Source organism: Electrophorus electricus, chromosome 1 (assembly GCF_041902795.1).
Source record: "Electrophorus electricus isolate QZ-2024a chromosome 1, ASM4190279v1, whole genome shotgun sequence".
NCBI classification, from domain to species: domain Eukaryota; kingdom Metazoa; phylum Chordata; class Actinopteri; order Gymnotiformes; family Gymnotidae; genus Electrophorus; species Electrophorus electricus.
Genome location: NC_137497.1, coordinates 30,039,774 through 30,062,045, shown reverse-complemented (window position 1 = coordinate 30,062,045; position 22,272 = coordinate 30,039,774). Strand labels below are relative to the sequence as shown.

Below are 22,272 nucleotides of genomic sequence, written 5' to 3'. Positions count from 1 at the left end.
TTATATTTGATGTTTTTAATGAAGAGTGGTTCAAGTGATTTGGCTAAATATTTGCGGTCATCCCAGATGGAAGCAAACGGGACGGGTACGAAAGTGGCACTGTGTAAGCGTGTGCTGTTCACACATTGGACTTGGAACTGTCCTTGGATTGGCTGTGCTCTGCAGCCACCTCTGGAAGTGTGGGGGCGGAGCTTAGGACGGGGCTCCGGAAGGAAAAATGTTGGACAGGCAGCTGCACCTCTTCTAGCAAGTCATTGGGCTTCATCCTGTACAGGCAGCACAAAGACTGTCAATGAGACACTGACTACTACTTACTGCTGATGGTTGAAAAAGTCGATGGCATACTTCTACCAGGGTAAAGTTACCATAGGTGAGATCTTAAAGCATGTCACAATAATAAGAATGTCTCCTTTGTTGTCATAGGTTTAAAGGCCAAGCACCACCTAATAGACCTCCCTAAAGAGTTCACATTATCTTAGATACTACAAAAAATGCACATGTAAATTAAAACTAAAATAACATGTTCACTGAAGTAAATTGAAGGAAAAACCCAAAAAATGTCGCTCTGGAAATTCCAGAAAGTTGACGAGTGATGTCACTGGTTGTCATCAGACAGTGTGCTAACAGATATGAAGCTGCAATATGCACATTACCAGTAACCAGTGTAACTGGAACCAAGAAACTGGTATATGCTGTTGCAGTAGTCATGCTTGAGACAGTGGACAAGATAGAGAAAACAGTAGTGGTGATAGAAACATCTAAAGGAAGCAATATGAGAAATTGCAAAAATACCAGGGACTGAAAGAAGAGAGAATGTGGAGGGTTAGCATCAAGGTTGTCCCAGTGGTGATAGGGGAACCTGGGGCAGTGACTCCTAAGCTCGAGGAGTAGCTTCAACAGATCTCAAGAATGACATTGTCAATCTCAGTCCACAAGAGTGCAATCCTGGGAGCAGCAAAGCTAAAACTTCCAGACCTCTGGTAGAAGGCCCGATTGGCGAGCATGAAAGGGCCACAGATGTGAGACAGATACACACATGCATACACACAAACACACACTCTCTCTTTGTCTTTCTCTACAAATATACTAGAGCTGAGGAAGTAAAATTTGTGTAGTGCATGTGCCTTATCTTCAGTCAAAGGCTAAAATAACCTCTCATCTGTTGGAATGAAAGAAGAAATTTAAGTTAATTTCAGAAAGCATTACGTTCTTTGTTGTCATGCTTAAAAACAAACCTTTGACAATAATTATATATATATATATATATATATATATATATATATATATATATATATATATATATATATATATATAATTTATTTATTATATATATATATATATATATATATATATATATATATATATATATATATATATGTGTGTGTGTGTGTGTGTGTGTGTGTGTGTGTGTGCGTGTGTGTGATTTGTTTTCCCACTGTACTTTACTGTATTATTTTTACTGTGCTAAGTGTATCAGAAATCAATTTCATTAATTTTTCACAGAAGCAGTATATATAGTAGCTATCTTAATCCACTGTTGTTTCGTTAGCAACATTGTAAAATCATATAAATTTAGCCATCGATATCTTTTATTTTTGTATTCTTCTTCATCAAAGGAATCAAACCCTCAGGCTCTAAAGCTCCGTTACCTTCGCCGCTATTTTCCAAAACTGCTGCAACTTCAGCAGCTGTAAACTTGTTTTACAACATTTTTGGAAATGTATCCGACGTGAAGGGAACGCCGTAATGATTTCATGATTGTTTATTGTTTAGTTTCACACAGATTGACACACAAATTCATCAATAACACACGTAGAAATGGATCAGCTCTGAGTGACAGACGAACAGACGAATCACACGGCGATCGTCCTGTGATTCGACGATGAATGACGGTAAAATGTACTAAAAGTGTTACTCGATTGGGGGCGGGAGAGTCTTCTTTTAAGCGCAGACTGACTGCAGACTTTTATTTATCTCAAATAAACAATCAATCAGGGTCCATGTCCTTCCTGATAAAAATTGGAGTTGGGAGCATTCATTTATTCTGGCATACATTACAGACTTTAAAGTTTTTTTCAGAATTGTCAAAAAATTATTTGTCAGTCGCATAGACGTAGTTTTGGGAGGGGACGGGGTGCGTGTCATTTAGCCTCAGGTTATATCTTGGTGACAAGCCTAAGGTTACATTATTATGTAAAGATTATTTTATTATTTGTTTAGCTTTTTTTAGTACGTTAAAAGCACAGTAACCTTGGACAGTTTAAGCGTATAGGCCTAAATATCCGACGCATGACATAGCAAGCAGAGTGTGAGCATCGCACAGCATGGAAGGCAGGTGCTCGCGACCAAGATGCCTTTGTTGATGAGCTGAGAATGAGAACGTGCTGTGACTTCACACGTCACAATGTGTCCATAACCTGGAATGTGTGCGTCATAAGAACAGAGTATCATATGTAAGAATATTTTTTACTGTAACATTACACATTGCGGACTCTGTGTGATCGAAAGTGCAAGGAGGAAGAGTACGATGGTCAGGAAACCGCATTATAATGGTGAGGTGTTTTTTTTTTGTTTGTTTGTTTGTTTTTTCAGATATATCCATCCATATGCCAAAGATTTTATGAGAAACCCATACGCCATATGCAATGGTTAACAAATAAACATTGTACAAAACTATCATGTACATTTCATGTTAAAATTATAATAGCTCTTACATACTTGCTAGGTCTATTTCATATTAAAAACATTCATGTAGTGTACGATCTGTAACTATGTATCAGATCAAAAGCATATGTGTACAGAAGGTGTCATAAAAATATGTAACTGTATATAAAATGTGTTAGACAAAATATAGAGTACCAGTCAAAAGTTCAGACACACCTGACTGAATGTATGTTTTTCATAGGTTTAAACTCATTATATTCTATGTTCTCAGGGGAACCTTTCCCATATGAGCCTTTTTTCAGGGGACCAGTTAGCAAGAGGTGAGTCCTTAAATCTCTCAATGTTCCTCCCATTTACTCCTTCATATCAGTTGACTTTAGTAAACTATTTAAAGCACACACATCATGGATCACAGAATGTCTGTTATTAGCTCTATACAAGAAATATATGAAGGCCATAGATCTACTAAAACTTATTTGAAAGTCATTTGACTTAGCTAAATAACTTTATTACATAATTGAAATGATACAAGTGTGTAGCAATACTTCTTGTTTTTCTTCAGGAGTTGTACAGACATTATCTGCTGTATGGCTTTTGTGGCTGCCATTGTCAGCTATATGCTTATTGGCATCCTGGGTAAGAAACATTTCCAACTACACTTTCATGGAAAAATGATTATTCTGGGCTTATAAGAAAGGTCTTTTACACATGTATGGCTTGTGAGATATCCTTCTAACAGAGGTTGTAACACAGCTTTGTTGTATGGAGACCCTCGTCATGTCCTGTTGCCCCGGAATTCCACTGGGATGTTCTGTGGATCTGGAGTCAATTTGTAAGTCCCTCACATACTGGATTAGTATTTATGTCTTCACAGGAATACCAAAACAGCACACTCAGTATGTAAGGAACACTGTCAATATTCTCTCAAATGAGTAGAACTAGCATTACAGTGGAGCTGTGCAGGTTCAAATCATGTGGATACATTAAAGAGCAACAGTGCAAGATGGGTTAGATTTTAGGTTAAATATTTTCATGATTGGCAATTCACAGCAACAAGTGGACCCAATCAAATCACACATGTTTAATGATTGCCTCTAAAACAAAGGGTCCAAACTCAGGTCTAGGAGTGTCACAACACTACGGAGTTTATTGTTTACCCCAATCAAACTCACCCTAGAAGAAAGAACATTTAGGGGAGTAATGGTGTGACTACACCACTGAAGCCTGATACACATGCTCAAAAAACTGAATAAAAATTGTTTCTTTAATTGGCTAATATTCATGTGTCAAGCTGCATTTGTTTCCAGCATCCTCTTGTGTTTCAGTGACAAACCAAATGTCCTCTACTTTGACGTTCTGAAGTGTGCCAGAGCAACCACAGAAATGGATGCCACTCTAGAGGGTCTCCAGTGTCCAACCACTCAAGTGAGATTTCCACAAAGATTTCCTGTTGAAATTGTACAGAGGCTGAACACGTTTGAATGTAGCCTATTAGAAATCTGCACATGAGACTCATTTATTACAAAACAGTTTATTATGTAGTATGTGAATGCAAGTTTGTAAGTCTGGGGGCTTGGGTATCTTTTTGTTGCTTGGCTTAGGAGCCTTTTTCTGTATCATGCAATGAACAATGAAGTGTAGATATAAATATGAAAAGCAACACTGTGTTTAGCTGCTCAAATAAGATCTCCTTCACTCTGTGTGTTTGTGCATTGGCTTGCAGGTCTGTGTTAAAAAATGCCCTTCGGAGTTCTGGAAGTTGCCCCCAGAGGCGTATGCCCCAGATGCCCTACCTAAAGACTTCTTTCAGCAGCAGTATTGTGATCCTAGACTTGACCTTGCCCAAACCACAATGGTAAAACCTCACACTGCAAATGAGCAATGTAACCAACTTTATCGCTGGCAAATAAATCCTCACCACCCCCTTGACAGAACAGAATCTGTCATATCAGAAGTCTTTGCAATATGCAACCCTTTGTTCCAAGTAGATGGAATTAATTCATTGGTTAAGCCAATCACACATACATAGGATTCAGTATGTTAATGAGATTTTCACATGCATTTCTACTACAGAGTGTTCAAGACATCCTCAATCAAGAGCTTTGTCCGTATTTCTACACCCCAAGTAAACCAGGTACAGACAGCAGGATTACCTTTACAACTACCTGTCTATTTGTCCATCCTGTTTTGTAACAGTTTGACTATGCTATGCACTAAAACATAACCAAACCACCAGGACTGTGCATTTACCGCCATCATAAGTCAGTAGGTTTCATTTTTAAAGTCATATTATTTTTCTGTTTCTCTGTGTCTCTCTCCCCTCAGCACTAGGGAAATGCCTGCCTAGCTTTGAACTACAGGACGTTCCTCCAGACTTCTCTCTCCCTGGATTCGCTTCCGTAGATGAAACAGTCAAGCACATAAAGAGTGCTATGGAGTAATCCTTCACACACACTCACACACACATATGCATGGATGGTTGGTGTTGATCTATAAGCTGCTTTTGCTGACCAGTATTTTTTGCTTGCAGCTCTCTTGTTTCAGGATTCAACTTTAAGTCAGTGGGGTTACGGATTTTTGAGGATTTTGCTACATCATGGTATTGGATATTAATGTAAGTTAGTTTTATACAAGATTGTATTACACCCAGACATTGTATAGTGTGTGTGTGTGTGTGTGTGTCTCTGTGTGTGTGTGTGTGTGTGTGTGTGTGTGTGTGTGTGTGTGTGTGTGTGTGTGTGTATATATATATATATACAGAAAGATTTCAGTTGATTTTCCTTCATCAATCTGCATAGAATACAATACTATATGCAATACAATACTACATATAATACTGGCCAGCGAGATCTAGGGAGACTGTTTGTGGTTTCAAACTTCTTCTATTGGAGAATGATGGAAGCTACTGTGATCTTGGGCAGTTTCCAAGCTGCAGAATATTTCTTGTAACCTTCCCCTGATCTGTGTCTTGACACAATTCTTGACACAATTCTCTGAACTTCATGACTTGGCTTTCACTCAGACACTATGAACTGTGAGTCCATAAACAGACAGATTTCTGCCTTCCCTGATTATGTTCAGTCAATTCAGTGAAGCACAGGTGAACCCTAATGAAGTTTAAAAAAAATTACAGGGACCATTGATAGAAGTAGGATTCAACAGAGCTCAATAAAAAGTGTCTTAACAACAGACCTCAATATGTATGTTAATGCAGTATTTCAGACTTTTATTTTAAATAAATGTACAAAACATTATAAAAACCAATGTTTGTTTTCTTGTTGAGGAGTATTTTATCTAGATTGATGAGGAAAAATAGTTAAATCAATTTTAAGATGAGTAATACACAACAAATTTGAAACTTTCTGTATGCATTTTAAGTAAATATTTTTCTCTCTCTCTCTCTCTCTCTCTCTCTCTCTCTCTCTCTCTCTCTCTCAGAGGTCTGGTGGTTGCTATGGTTGTTAGCCTCATGTTCCTCCTGCTTATGAGATATCTGATGTTCGTGCTACTGTTGGCTCTCATCGTGGGAGTGCTCGTAGCTGCAGCGTATGGTAAGCCTGTACAATACATGTTTTAACATACCTGCCATTAGCGACCAGCTCACTGGGTAATAATTAAGCCCTTCATGAATGGTCTCCTGCTGCACTGAAACAAGGAAAATACCAAATTACTGTGGATGGTTCTATGACTGGCACTGATTTGCTGCCCTATAGTGTATGAACTCTGCATGGGACCCTTAATTTTAAAGACAAATTGCAGGGGGTTAGATTAGTGAATGAGGATGTAAGCTGTCTACTCTGTCTTTCTCAGGTATCTACTACTGTTACCGGGAATATAACCACTACAGACACTCCAAACTCACCCTCGGTGACATTACTTATAATTCAGAATTCTCTGTCTACCTTCAAGTGAAAGAGACGTGGCTGTTCTTCTGTAAGGGCTATCAGATTTTCTCACAAGACATGTATTGACAGTATATAAAGTAGAAACAAACATGTTGTAAAGAAAGGAATTTTTCTAAGAATGGATGCATGGCTTTGGTTTATACTGTTGCTGTATGTGAATGATTTTTGTGTGTTTGTGTTTATGTGGCAGTGGTGAGCCTGTGTCTTTTGGAATTCGTAATTTTACTCTTCCTGACACATCGGGGGAGGAGAATATCTGTTGCATTGGCACTGATCAAAGAGTCCAACAGGTAGAGCTTTTTAGGCCTTCAGACACATAGGCGGTAGTAAATATATCCATTGCCAGCATTTCTTTAAACAAATGTCAGCCATCTGCTATGTCCTTCTTGTTTTTGTTGTTGTTGCTGTTGTTTATAAACAGAAAATCACCTTGGATACAAGAAACCCATTAACATTTTTCTTTAAATCAGTGCACTCGGCATTCCTACATTATTACTCATATAAAGCCACTTCGCGGGGGCAGCCTGTATAAAGGCTCTCTTGTGCTCTTAAGGCTACATGAGGCCTTTTGTGCTCTGTGCTGTGTGTAGGGCGGTGAGTTGTGTGACGACCACACTGGCTTACCCCTTGGTGACGTTCCTGCTGGTGGTGATAAGCATGGCCTACTGGGGAATCACTAGCCTGTATCCTCTGCCACTTCCTCTTCTCACCTACCTTCACTTCCTGCTAACAAAGCAAGGCAGTAACTGTATATCTGTCCTCGCCACTGAATTAGTGCTGTAGCTTGGATTGTATTGGTAGTTTGTTGTTGAAAATGTGCTTGTGTCAGTATTTTGTGTGTAGAGTGTGTGTGTTAGGCTGTGTCCTTGACCATTACTGCCCTCAGGTATTTGGCCACATCAGGTGCTCCTGTATACCATGTCGCTGCTCTCAACTCCTCCATAGCCAACTGTAGTTCTATCACAGGCTCAGAGATTTGCATTCCCAAGGTCAGTCGCCTACATACACCCACACACTATAAACCCAAACTGTAATATTGTTCCCTTTCAAATATATAGTATAACATTCACATTTTGCTATTTGCAGCTTCATACAGACATAATATGGTGAATGTATATGATATTCATATGATATTCATACTTCACAATGACTTATTTTAGATGCATTCAGATTACTGACATGTTCCAATAGCCTGGTAATGATTCATTTCACATCTCTTTCCTTTTATTTATACTGTTGTTGTTGTCTTCTTCTTGTTTCTTTTCAGGAATTCAGTGCTTCTCTCCATCCTGATTGTCCATCTGTGCGCTGTGTGTTTTTTAAATACGATGACACGGACTTGTTCTCAAGGATCGCACCCTACCTGCAGATCTATAATTTGCTGGCTTTCCTCTGGTGCGTGAACTTCATCATCGCCCTGGGCCAGTGTACACTAGCCGGTACCTTCGCATCCTTCTACTGGGCCTTCAGTAAACCAGCAGACATTCCCCCGTACCCTCTCTTACAAGCCTTCATCCGGACACTAGGGTACATAGCACTCGTGTTTCATCCCTGCTCCGCTCCGATTGCTTTGATATCAGCCACACCCGAAAGTACATTCCCTTGGTTTGGTGACTACTAACCTAGTACAGAGTCCTAACTGCTCCCCACCTCTAAAGTCTACTAAACTGCTTTTTTTCAAGGTGTCATGTCGGCTCTTTAGCATTGGGTGCTGTCATCCTTACCATATTCCAGGTCCCTCGGATGTTACTGGAATATCTTGACCATAGGTTCAGAGGTAACAATATATATAAAACCTTCATGACCTTAGTCCTGCTTTCTCCTGTCTGTAACTGTAATGTGACACAATTGTCTACTCCACAGACTGCCGGAATTTCTGTTGTCAGTTTGTGATGATGTCCCTCAAATGCTGCTTTTGGTTCCTGGATAAATTCCTCAAGTTCTTCCACAGAAACACCTATATCATGGTGTGTCTCATATCCAGCTGCACACAAAAAAATGATCGATGCTGAAATAACTGTTTTTATGTGTCTTCAGTGATCGGTTGTCTAGCGTTAGTATGAGTATTAGATAAAAACTAAATGAAAAACTGTATGGTGTATATTAGTATGATATGGTTTTTTTTTCACTTTGTGGTAATAGCATCAAAGTATGTAATTGTGTCCATATGACTAGTGAAATTTACGGAGTGTACAATCTGACTCAACATGCTGTTTGTGGTTGATAATATACAGATTGCTATACATGGAAACAATTTCCATGTGTCTGGCAAGAATGCTTATATGCTCTTGAGGAGAAATATTAACCGGTAAGTCCTCAGACAGAGGAGATGTTTCGTACATATTATTGAACGTATGGGGTTGTGTGTGAATGTGAATGATTTAATGTTGCTGTTGTGGAACAAATTACTTCCATTTCCTTGTTTTGAAGGCAAAAATATTAACTGGAGGAATTTATCAGTACATACTCATGTGAAAATAATTTGTATACATATTTTTAATATGAGTACCAATTGTTCTAGCTCAAGTTTAACACGCTGTCCTTGACCATGTCCCTCTGTCCACAGGGTGGTGGTGTTGGACTGTGTTACAGACACACTGCTGTTTTCCGGCAAGGTGCTGGTGGTCGGATTAGTGGGTGAGAAATACAGTGTGAAGTCATGTGTATGTTACCCATACTACACTTCATCACATTTAAAAGGTACAACACACTTTAAAAGGTAACTCTGGGGGTTTTCTACATTCCCTGTAAGGTCTGCTGGCTTTCTTCTTCTTCTCTGGGAGAATCAGGCTGCCAGATGACAATTTCCAGATTCAGCTGCTGCATTACTACTGGTTGCCCGTTATCGTATGTATTGCCTCCACTGTCGGATAACCTCAGAACAAACTCAAGTGCTGACACTTGCTTCTGTGTGAGATCAAAACATCAGCATATTCAGTACACTGTATAAATGGGTTTAATGACAGCAACTGTAAAGTCACTTTATAAATAACCAGGATTTACACATTTATTCTGTAGAGCAGTGCCTGTTATAGTACTGACGGCCCAACGTGTATATCTACTACTGCTGTTTTTTTAGACGGTGATGGCAGGAGCTTACTTGATCGCTCAGGGCTTCTTCAGTGTGTACAGCATGTGTGTGGACACCCTTGTTCTCTGCTTCTGTAAGCCACACACACACTCACACACACACACACACACACACACACACACACACACACACACACACACACACACACATACACTCATTCCACCAGTTCATGACACTGGGCACACAGTTGAAAGCTTGCATGGTCCAGTCCCTTTACTTCAGAGAGAGTAGAATTTTAAAAAACATTATTAGCTCACATTTCAGTCTTAAGCTACTATATATTCCAATCAACAGGACTACATTGTTTTCACTTCCACTGTAATGTTTTTGTCTCCTCTAGTGGAGGATCTGGAGCGTAATGAGGGCACCATGCTGAGACCATACTACATGTCCGGGTCTCTGTGGCGAATCCTCAATAAGTCCTAAAGAGCCTTAAAAAAAAGACAGCTTTCGACCACATCCTTTTCCATACTTTTCATAAATAAACCAAACAAGCATTTATGTTAGTCTTTTTTTGTTTGTTGCTGTAAAACTGCTCAGCATTCTGATCGCTACTGTAATGTTCAGAAGACAGCTGACGGGGCCTCTATCAGGACTGATTTGGTTTTGACCAAACAGCAGACACACACTGGATGTTCTGGCAAACACTGAGTAGGAGGACGCTTGTGCCTAAATTTGGGGTATATGAGAAGTTTTAGTTCTTTGCCAACTCCTGATTATGCATAAAAGATCACATTCCATGGTATGCTACGATATTATTTTTTTATTTCAGAGTATAATAGAGAGTATACAAACTAGTAAGAATGACTGAGCTAAATGCAAATGTTCTTACTTTATTAACTGAATACTATTTTATATATGAAATATGTGAACGTTTACAACATATAGAATACATTTATGATGTGATACAACAGTTCATAAAAAAACAATAAGAATATAAAATCCCAGAAATCTGTTTTCCTTTCTTTTTTCACACGTATGAAGTCATAAGCTTATCCACATGGCCCGTTATGACCAATACATGCACTATTCTGAACAGGCTTAGAGTAATTTTGATTTTCACACAATGCAATTTTTACAGAAGACAATGCCTTGAAAAAATGTCCAGTTCAAATGGTTTATACAGACTGGTTCTCAGCACTAAAAATGTACAGTACATCATTCATTACTTTCACTTTAAACCAATATATTTCATTTCTGGTTGGATTTTCTCTCATAAGGATTAATACCAATTAATTAAGACAGGTTTTCAATTAAAGACAAAGGTATAGTTGCCAGTAATAACTGGAACTTTAGAAGGGATCTAGCTCATTTGTATCACTGTAAAATATTTAACACAGATTTAGGACAGCTGGTGGTGTGCATCTATTTGTTAACATTTACACTAGTACATCCACTAAAGCCTACCATAATGATATCAACACCAAATGCAACAAAGTAATTTTGTTTCCAATGCTGAAAATGTTAAATGAGAGTGAAACCAACAGAAAAATAGTTTTTGGCCTAGGCCAAACAAACGAGACATTACAATGGCCAGCCCACCTTTAAAAGATTCATAGTAGAAATGTAAATATATGTTTAATTTATTAATGTAACATAAAACAGCAATGAGAAAAATGCAAAAATACTATGGTGAAGGACATTGTGACAAAACACCTTGTGAATGCTAATATTACAATCCTGTTTGGACAAGTTTGATCCTCAGTCTCTACCAGTGGTTAATTGTATCTTCTTATTCAAAAAAAAAGGAACCTTGTGGTCTGTAATTGATAGTCATTATATATAAAAAACAATTACAATGCTGCAAAAAAAAAACAAATTGTCAGCAATATCAATGGTTATTTTAAATGACAATAAGGTAGAAACTGAATTATAAGAACAAAGCCATATATTCATCTGTTTTGAAAGAATTAAAATAGTTAATATCACTGTGGCTAGTTATACTGTGCACTAAGATATAGTTAGCTTCAGCTTGTGAATTGTATTTATAACTTGTATATGGATGTGAACTTTAATTTCCAGCATGTAACACAATTTTAAAATTTTACTCAGCATAAAGGTGTTTCCCTTCTGATCAGTTCACCTAAAATGAACAGAATCCAAAATAGAGAGCCACGTTTAAGAACCTTGATGTAAATTTCAGATGTAAACAAGGTGTAGCACTAAATAACAAGAGCCGCTTGGTTGTTCCCTTGAACCACTGAAACTGAATTGGGGAATGCTAGGGCTCTGTTCCAGTGTGAAGACCTTTCCAGTGATACTTCATCAATATTTACAAAAAAAAATGTGCTAAAATGTGCTACCTAACCAACTATTGTGCTTTTCTAGATTCTCCATTTACTATCTGGATCACACCACACCTCATTTCAACATCTCTTCACCAGACTTACACACAGAGGTATTCTGCAGAGGTCAGTGAAAGGAACTGGGTTTTGGATTTCTCTGGCCATAACTGACACCAAAACAAAATTAAATACTGATTATGGACAACATACATAAAATGCCACAGTACACAGTATGATTTTGGTCCCACAGTAACTGCCTTTGGTCACTGTTGTTCAAAATATCATTGAAAATCAAAGCAGTGTATATCTGGTAACACTGTAAAGCATTTGAGTAGGACTTTGTGTAGACAGCTTCGAAATCTTGAGATGTACTTCCGACGTAGTTGCTCTCTACATTATTTTTGTTTCTTTCACTGAAACATGTCTTTAACTGAAACGTCAAAAAAAATAATAATAATAATGAAAAAAACTAAACGTATGAAAGAATCAGGTCAGTTAGTGTTGAATTTGCTGTGTCCAAATGTTAGTTTGGCTACAAGGGACTGCACATGAGATTCAATTAGATGATACCACACACTTCAGGATATAGAAATTACTATATTTTGTAATATATTAATTATATTTCCTGATATTTTCCCAAATTAATCATTGTCATTTCTCTGTGTAACATGTCAAAGGCCTGCGCAGACTTTCCATTACATGTTTGAAGCTAAAACATTTTTAAATTACTTAACTACCATACCAATAAGTTACTTGGCATGCTCAGATAAGAATAGCATGTGCTCAGTTACCAAGCATCTTAAGCAAACAGTATACAAGATTTCTGGTGCTAATACATACTGACAGTATGTGACAGCAGGTAAGAGGCACATTTTGGCACTTCAGATTTGGCATTCTAATTTTTTTGCTTGTCCACTGGATTTTTAGATAATGAATATGTCAGGCACTTGTTGGGTCTGGACAGAACTGAGCATTTTTCTTTTATATTTGATGTTTTTCATGAAGAGTGGTTCAAGTGATTTGACATAATGCTAATTCAAGATATCTCTAAATACAGTTTGAGTAGACATAATGCTAATTCAAGACATCTCTAATTACAGTTTGAGTAGACATAATGCTAATTCAAGATATTGTTAATTACAGTTTGAGTAGACATAATGCTAATTCAAGACATCTCTAATTAGTTTGAGTAGACATAATGCTAATTCAAGACATCTCTAATTATATTTTGACTAGTTATATTTTGACAATTATATTTTGATTTAAAAAATATTAAGTGGAGGAATTTAATAGTACATACTTATGTGAAAATAATTTGTATACATATTTTTTAATATGAGTGCCAAGAAAGGGCTACTTTGATCAGTCATTTTTATGTGTTTCATTGTTCTAGCTCAAGTTTAGCACGCTGTCTTTGACCATGCCCCTCTGTCCACAGGGTGGTGGTGTTGGAATGTGTTACAGACACACTGCTGTTTTTCAGCATGGTGCTGGTGGTCGGATTAGTGGGTGAGAAATACAGTGTGAAGTCATGTGTATGTTACCCATACTACACTTCATCACATTTAAAAGGTACAACACACTTTGAAAGGTAACTCTGGGGGTTTTCTACATTCCCTGTAAGGTCTGCTGGCTTTCTTCTTCTTCTCTGGGAGAATCAGGCTGCCAGATGACAATTTCCAGATTCAGCTGCTGCATTACTACTGGTTGCCCGTTATCGTATGTATTGCCTCCACTGTCGGATAACCTCAGAACAAACTCAAGTGCTGACACTTGCTTCTGTGTGAGATCAAAACATCAGCATATTCAGTACACTGTATAAATGGTTCTTTCTTTAGATATCAAAGGATTTAATGACAGCAATTGTAAAGTCACTTTGTAAATAACCAGGATTTACACATTTATTCTGTAGAGCAGTGCCTGTTATAGTACTGACGGCCCAACGTGTATATCTACTACTGCTGTTTTTTTAGACGGTTATGGCGGGAGCTTACTTGATCGCTCAGGGCTTCTTCAGTGTGTACAGCATGTGTGTGGACAGCCTTTTTCTCTGCTTCTGTAAGCTACACACACACACACACACACACACACACACACACACACACACACACACACACACACATACACAAACACACACACACACACACACACAAACACACACACACTCATTCCACCAGTTCATGACACTGGGCACACACAGTTGAAAGCTTGCATGGTCCAGTCCCTTTACTGCAGAGAGAGTAGAATTAAAAAAAACATTATTAGCTCACACTTCAGTCTTAAGCTACTATATATTCCAATCAACAGGACTACATTGTTTTCACTTCCTCTGTAATGTTTTTGTCTCCTCTAGTGGAGGATCTGGAGCGTAATGAGGGCACCATGCTGAGACCATACTACATGTCCGGGTCTCTGTGGCGAATCCTCAATAAGTCCTAAAGAGCCTTAAAAAAAGACAGCTTTCGACCACATCCTTTTCCACACTTTTCATAAATAAACCAAACAAGCATTTATGTTAGTCTTTTTTTGTTTGTTACTGTAAAACTGCTCAGCATTCTGATCGCTACTGTAATGTTCAGAAGACAGCTGACGGGGCCTCTTTCAGGACTGATTTGGTTTTGACCAAACAGCAGACACACACTGGATGTTCTGGCAAACATTGAGTAGGAGTAAGCTTGTGCCTAAATGTGGGGTATATGAGAAGTTTTAGTTCTTTGCCAACTCCTGATTATGCATAAAAGATCACATTCCATGGTATGCTATGATATTATTTTTTTTATTTCTGAGTATAATAGAGAGTATACGAACTAATAAGAATGACTGAGCTAAATGCAAATGTTCTTACTTTATTAACTGAATACTATTTTATATATGAAATATGTGAACGTTTACAACATATAGAATACATTTATGATGTGATACAACAGTTGATAAAAAAACAATAAGAATATAAAATCCCAGAAATCTATTTTCCATTCTTTTTTCACACGTATGAAGGCATAAACTTATCCACATGGCCCGTTATGACCAGTACATGCACTATTCTGAAAAGGCTTAGAGTAATTTTGATTTTCACACAATGCAATTTTTATAGAAGACAATGCCTTGAAAAAATGTCCAGTTCAAATGATTTATACAGACTGGTTCTCAGCACTAAAAATGTACAGTACATCATTCATTACTTTCACTTTAAACCAATATATTTCATTTCTGGTTGGATTTTCTCTCATAAGGATTAATACCAATCAATTAAGACAGGTTTTCAATTAAAGACAAAGGTATAGTTGCCAGTAATAACTGGAACTTTAGAAGGGATCTAGCTCATTTGTATCAGTGTAAAATATTTAACACAAATATTTAGGACAGCTGGTGGTGTGCATCTATTTGTTAACATATACACTAGTACATCCACTAAAGCCTACCATAATGATATCAACACCAAATGCAACAGAGCCATTTTGTTTCCAATGCTGAAAATGTTAAATGAGAGTAAAACCAACAGAAAAATAGTTTTTGGCCTAGGCCAAACAAACGAGACATTACAATGGCCAGCCCCCCTTTAAAAGATTCATAGTAGAAATGTAAATATATGTTTAATTTATTAATGTAACATAAAACAGCAATGAGAAAAATGCAAAAATACTATGGTGAAGGACATTGTGACAAAACACCTTGTGAATGCTAATATTACAATCCTGTTTGGACAAGTTTGATCCTCAGTCTCTACCAGTGGTTAATTGTATCTTCTTATAAAAAAAAAAGGAACCTTGTGGTCTGTAATGGATAGTCATTATATATATAAAGCAATTACAATGCTGCAAAAAAAAAAAAAGAAATTGTCAGCAATATCAATGGCTATTTTATATGACAATAAGGTAGAAACTGAATTATAAGAACAAAGCCATATATTCATCTGTTTTGAAAGAATTAAAAATAGTTAATATCACTGTGGCTAGTTATACTGTGCACTAAGATATAGTTAGCTTCAGCTTGTGAATTGTATTTCTAACTTGGATATGGATGTGAACTTTAATTTCCAGTATGTAACACAATTTTAAAATTTTACCCAGCATAAAGGTGTTTCCCCACTGATCAGTTCACTTAAAATGAACAGAATCCAAAATAGAGAGCCACATTTAAGAACCTTGATGTAAATTTCAGATGTAAACAAGGAGTAGCACTAAATAACAAGAGCCGCTTGGTTGTTCCCTTGAACCACTGAAACTGAATTGGGGAATGCTAGGGCTCTGTTCCAGTGTGAAGACCTTTCCAGTGATACTTCATCAATATTTACAAGAAAAAATGTGCTAAAATGTGCTACCTAACCAACTATTGTGCTTTTCTAGATTCTCCATTTACTATCTGGATCACACCAAACCTCATTTCAACATCTCTTCACCAGACTTACACACAGAGGTATTCTGCAGAGGTCAGTGAAAGGAACTGGGTTTTGGATTTCTCTGGCCATAACTGACACCAAAACAAAATTAAATACTGATTATGGACAACATACATAAAATGCAACAGTACACAGTATGATTTTGGTCCCACAGTAACTGCCTTTGGTCACTGTTGTTCAAAATATCATTGAAAATCAAAGCAGTGTATATTTGGCAACACTGTAAAGCATTTGAGTAGGACTTTGTGTAGACAGCTTCGAAATCTTGAGATGTACTTCCGACGTAGTTGCTCTCTACATTATTTTTTTTTCTTTCACTGAAACATGTCTTTAACTGAAACGTCAAAAAAAAATAATAATAATAAAAAAAACTAAACGTATGAAAGAATCAGGGCAGTTAGTGTTGAATTTGCTGTGTCCAAATGTTAGTTTGGCTACAAGGGACTTCACATGAGATTCAATTAGATGATACCACACACTTCAGGATATAGAAATTACTATATTTTGTAATATATTAATTATATTTCCTGATATTTTCCCAAATTAATCATTGTCATTTCTCTGTCTAACATGTCAAAGGGCTGCGCAGACTTTCCATTACATGTTTGAAGCTAAAACATTTTTAAATTACTTAACTACCACACCAATAAGTTACTTGGCATGCTCAGATAAGAATAGCATGTGCTCAGTTACCAAGCATCTTAAGCAAACAGTATACAAGATTTCTGGTGCTAATACATACTGACAGTATGTGACAGCAGGTAAGAGGCACATTTTGGCACTTCAGATTTGGCATTCTAATTTTTTTGCTTGTCCACTGGATTTTTAGATAATGAATATGTCAGGCACTTGTTGGGTCTGGACAGAACTGAGCATTTTTCTTTTATATTTGATGTTTTTCATGAAGAGTGGTTCAAGTGATTTGACATAATACTAATTCAAGATATCTCTAAATAAAGTTTGAGTAGACATAATGCTAATTCAAGACATCTCTAATTACAGTTTGAGTAGACATAATGCTAATTCAAGATATTGTTAATTACAGTTTGAGTTGACATAATGCTAATTCAAGACATCTCTAATTACAGTTTGAGTAGACATAATGCTAATTCAAGACATCTCTAATTATATTTTGACTAGTTATATTTTGACTAATTATATTTTGATATAAAAAATATTAAATGGAGGAATTTAATAGTACATACTTATGTGAAAATAATTTATATACATATTTTTAATATGAGTGCCAAGAAAGGGCTACTTTGATCAGTCATTTTTATGTGTTTCATTGTTCTAGCTCAAGTTTAGCACGCTGTCTTTAACCATGTCCCTCTGTCCACAGGGTGGTGGTGTTGGAATGTGTTACAGACACACTGCTGTTTTTCAGCATGGTGCTGGTGGTCGGATTAGTGGGTGAGAAATACAGTGTGAAGTCATGTGTATGTTACCCATACTACACTTCATCACATTTAAAAGGTACAACACACTTTGAAAGGTAACTCTGGGGGTTTTCTACATTCCCTGTAAGGTCTGCTGGCTTTCTTCTTCTCTGGGAGAATCAGGCTGCCAGATGACAATTTCCAGATTCAGCTGCTGCATTACTACTGGTTGCCCGTTATCGTATGTATTGCCTCCACTGTCGGATAACCTCAGAACAAACTCAAGTGCTGACACTTGCTTCTGTGTGAGATCAAAACATCAGCATATTCAGTACACTGTATAAATGGGTTTAATGACAGCAACTGTAAAGTCACTTTGTAAATAACCAGGATTTACACATTTATTCTGTAGAGCAGTGCCTGTTATAGTACTGACGGCCCAGCGTGTATATCTACTACTGCTGTTTTTTAGACGGTGATGGCGGGAGCTTACTTGATCGCTCAGGGCTTCTTCAGTGTGTACAGCATGTGTGTGGACACCCTTTTTCTCTGCTTCTGTAAGCCACACACACACTCACACACACACACACACAGACACACACACACACACACACACACACACACACACATACACTCATTCCACCAGTTCATGACACTGGGCACACAGTTGAAAGCTTGCATGGTCCAGTCCCTTTACTTCAGAGAGAGTAGAATTTTAAAAAACAATATTAGCTCACATTTCAGTCTTAAGCTACTATATTTTCCAATCAACAGGACTATATTGTTTTCACTTCCACTGTAATGTTTTTGTCTCCTCTAGTGGAGGATCTGGAGCGTAATGAGGGCACCATGCTGAGACCATACTACATGTCCGGGTCTCTGTGGCGAATCCTCAATAAGTCCTAAAGAGCCTTAAAAAAAAGACAGCTTTCGACCACATCCTTTTCCATACTTTTCATAAATAAACCAAACAAGCATTTATGTTAGTCTTTTTTTGTTTGTTGCTGTAAAACTGCTCAGCATTCTGATCGCTACTGTAATGTTCAGAAGACAGCTGACGGGGCCTCTATCAGGACTGATTTGGTTTTGACCAAACAGCAGACACACACTGGATGTTCTGGCAAACACTGAGTAGGAGTACGCTTGTGCCTAAATTTGGGGTATATGAGAAGTTTTAGTTCTTTGCTAACTCCTGATTATGCATAAAAGATCACATTCCATGGTATGCTACGATATTATTTTTTTATTTCTGAGTATAATAGAGAGTATACAAACTAGTAAGAATGACTGAGCTAAATGCAAATGTTCTTACTTTATTAACTGAATACTATTTTATATATGAAATATGTGAACGTTTACAACATATAGAATACATTTATGATGTGATACAACAGTTCATAAAAAAACAATAAGAATATAAAATCCCAGAAATCTATTTTCCTTTCTTTTTTCACACGTATGAAGTCATAAGCTCATCCACATGGCCCGTTATGACCAATACATGCACCATTCTGAACAGGCTTAGAGTAATTTTGATTTTCACATAATGCAATTTTTACAGAAGACAATGCCTTGAAAAAATATCCAGTTCAAATGGTTTATACAGACTGGTTCTCAGCACTAAAAATGTACAGTACATCATTCATTACTTTCACTTTAAACCAATATATTTCATTTCTGGTTGGATTTTCTCTCATAAGGATTAATACCAATCAATTAAGACAGGTTTGCAATTAAAGACAAAGGTATAGTTGCCAGTAATAACTGGAACTCTAGAAGGGATCTAGGTCATTTGTATCACTGTAAAATATTTAACACAAAGATTTAGGACAGCTGGTGGTGTGCATCTAATTGTTAACATATACACTAGTACATCCACTGAAGCCTACCATAATGATATCAACACCAAATGCAACAAAGTCATTTTGTTTCCAATGCTGAAAATGTTAAATGAGAGTAAAACCAACACAAAAATAGTTTTTGGCCTAGGCCAAACAAACGAGACATTACAATGGCCAGCCCACCTTTAAAAGATTCACAGTAGAAATGTAAATATATGTATAATTTATTAATGTAACATAAAACAGCAATAAGAAAAATGCAAAAATACTATGGTGAAGGACATTGTGACAAAACCCCATGTGAATGCTTATATTACAATCCTGTTTGGACAAGTTTGATCCTCAGTCTCTACCAGTCGTTAATTGTATCTTCTTACAAAAAAAAGGAACCTTATGGTCTGTAATGGATAGTCATTATATATATAAAACAATTACAATGCTGCAAAAAAAACAAATTGTCAGCAATATCAATGGCTAATTTAAATGACAATAAGGTAGAAACTGAATTATAAGAACAAAGCCATATATTCATCTGTTTTGAAAGAATTCAAATAGTTAATATCACTGTGGCTAGTTGTACTGTGCACTAAGATATAGCTGGCTTCAGCTTGTGAATTGTATTTACAACTTGGATATGGATGTGAACTTTAATTTCCAGCATGTAACACAATTTTAAAATTTTACCCAGCATAAAGGTGTTTCCCTTCTGATCAGTTCACCTAAAATGAACAGAATCCAAAATAGAGAGCCACGTTTAAGAACCTTGATGTAAATTTCAGATGTAAACAAGGTGTAGCACTAAATAACAAGAGCCGCTTGGTTGTTCCCTTGAACCACTGAAACTGAATTGGGGAATGCTAGGGCTCTGTTCCAGTTCGAAGACCTTTCCAGTGATACTTCATCAATATTTACAAGAAAAAATGTGCTAAAATGTGCTACCTAACCAACTATTGTGCTTTTCTAGATTCTCCATTTACTATCTGTATCACACCACACCTCATTTCAACATCTCTTCACCAGACTTACACACAGAGGTATTCTGCAGAGGTCAGTGAAAGGAACTGGGTTTTGGATTTCTCTGGCCATAACTGACACCAAAACAAAATTAAATACAGATTATGGACAACATACATAAAATGCCACAGTACACAGTATGATTTTGGTCCCACAGTAACTGCCTTTGGTCACTGATGTTCAAAATATCAGTGAAAATCAAAGCAGTGTATATTTGGCAACACTGTAAAGCATTTGAGTAGGACTTTGTGTAGACATCTTCGAATTCTTGAGATGTAGTTCCAACGTAGTTGCTTTCTACATTATTTTTTTTTCTTTCAATGAAACATGTCTTTAACTGAAACATGTCAAAAAAATAATAATAATAATTAAAAAATCTAAACGTATAAAAGAATCAGGGCAGTTAGTGTTGAATTTGCTGTGTCCAAATGTTAGTTTGGCTACAAGGGACTTCACATGAGATTCAATTAAGCAAACAGTATACAAGATTTCTGGTCCTAATACATACTGACAGTATGTGACAGCAGGTAAGAGGCACATTTTGGCACTTCAGATTTGGCATTCTAATTTTTTTGCTTGTCCACTGGATTTTTAGATAATGAATATGTCAGGCACTTGTTGGGTCTGGACAGTACTGAGCATTTGTCTTTTATATTTGATGTTTTTAATGAAGAGTGGTTCAAGTGATTTGGCTAAATATTTGCGGTCATCCCAGATGGAAGCAAACGGGACGGGTACGAAAGTGGCACTGTGTAAGCGTGTGCTGTTCACACATTGGACTTGGAACTGTCCTTGGATTGGCTGTGCTCTGCAGCCACCTCTGGAAGTGTGGGGGCGGAGCTTAGGACGGGGCTCCGGAAGGAAAAATGTTGGACAGGCAGCTGCACCTCTTCTAGCAAGTCATTGGGCTTCATCCTGTACAGGCAGCACAAAGACTGTCAATGAGACACTGACTACGACTTACTGCTGATGGCTGAAAAAGTCGATAGAATACTTCTACCAGGGTAAAGTTACCATAGGCGAGATCTTAAAGCATGTCACAAAAATAAGAATGTCTCCTTTGTTGTCATAGGTTTAAAGGCCAAGCACCACCTAATAGACCTCCCTAAAGAGTTCACATTATCTTAGATACTACAATAAATGCACATGTAAATTAAAACTAAAATAACATGTTCACTGAAGTAAATTGAAGGAAAAACCCCAAAAATGTCGCTCTGGAAATTCCAGAAAGTTGACGAGTGATGTCACTGGTTGTCATCAGACAGTGTGCTAACAGATATGAAGCTGCAATATGCACATTACCAGTAACCAGTGTAACTGGAACCAAGAAACTGGTATATGCTGTTGCAGTAGTCATGCTTGAGACAGTGGACAAGATAGAGAAAACAGTAGTGGTGATAGAAACATCTAAAGGAAGCAATATGAGAAATTGCAAAAATACCAGGGACTGAAAGAAGAGAGAATGTGGAGGGTTAGCATCAAGGTTGTCCCAGTGGTGATAGGGGAACCTGGGGCAGTGACTCCTAAGCTCGAGGAGTAGCTTCAACAGATCTCAAGAATGACATTGTCAATCTCAGTCCACAAGAGTGCAAACCTGGGAGCAGCAAAGCTAAAACTTCCAGACCTCTGGTAGAAGGCCCGATTGCCGAGCATGAAAGGGCCACAGATGTGAGACAGATACACACATGCATACA

The 22,272-nt window shown here is 37.3% G+C and overlaps 1 protein-coding gene across 1 annotated transcript; it reads left to right on the top strand.

The window, feature by feature from the left end:
* Window positions 1-3,251: 3,251 nt before the first annotated feature.
* LOC145659619 (choline transporter-like protein 4) lies at window positions 3,252-21,523 on the top strand. The gene is made up of 15 exons (XM_081722392.1): window positions 3,252-3,300; window positions 5,209-5,278; window positions 6,103-6,215; window positions 6,475-6,597; window positions 6,760-6,859; window positions 7,160-7,252; window positions 7,456-7,558; window positions 7,837-8,096; window positions 8,252-8,346; window positions 8,433-8,536; window positions 8,804-8,877; window positions 9,136-9,206; window positions 9,322-9,416; window positions 9,649-9,733; window positions 21,393-21,523. Exons 1-15 carry the CDS (start codon window positions 3,252-3,254, stop codon window positions 21,521-21,523), a joined length of 1,566 nt encoding a protein of 521 aa, XP_081578518.1.
* Window positions 21,524-22,272: the final 749 nt, after the last annotated feature.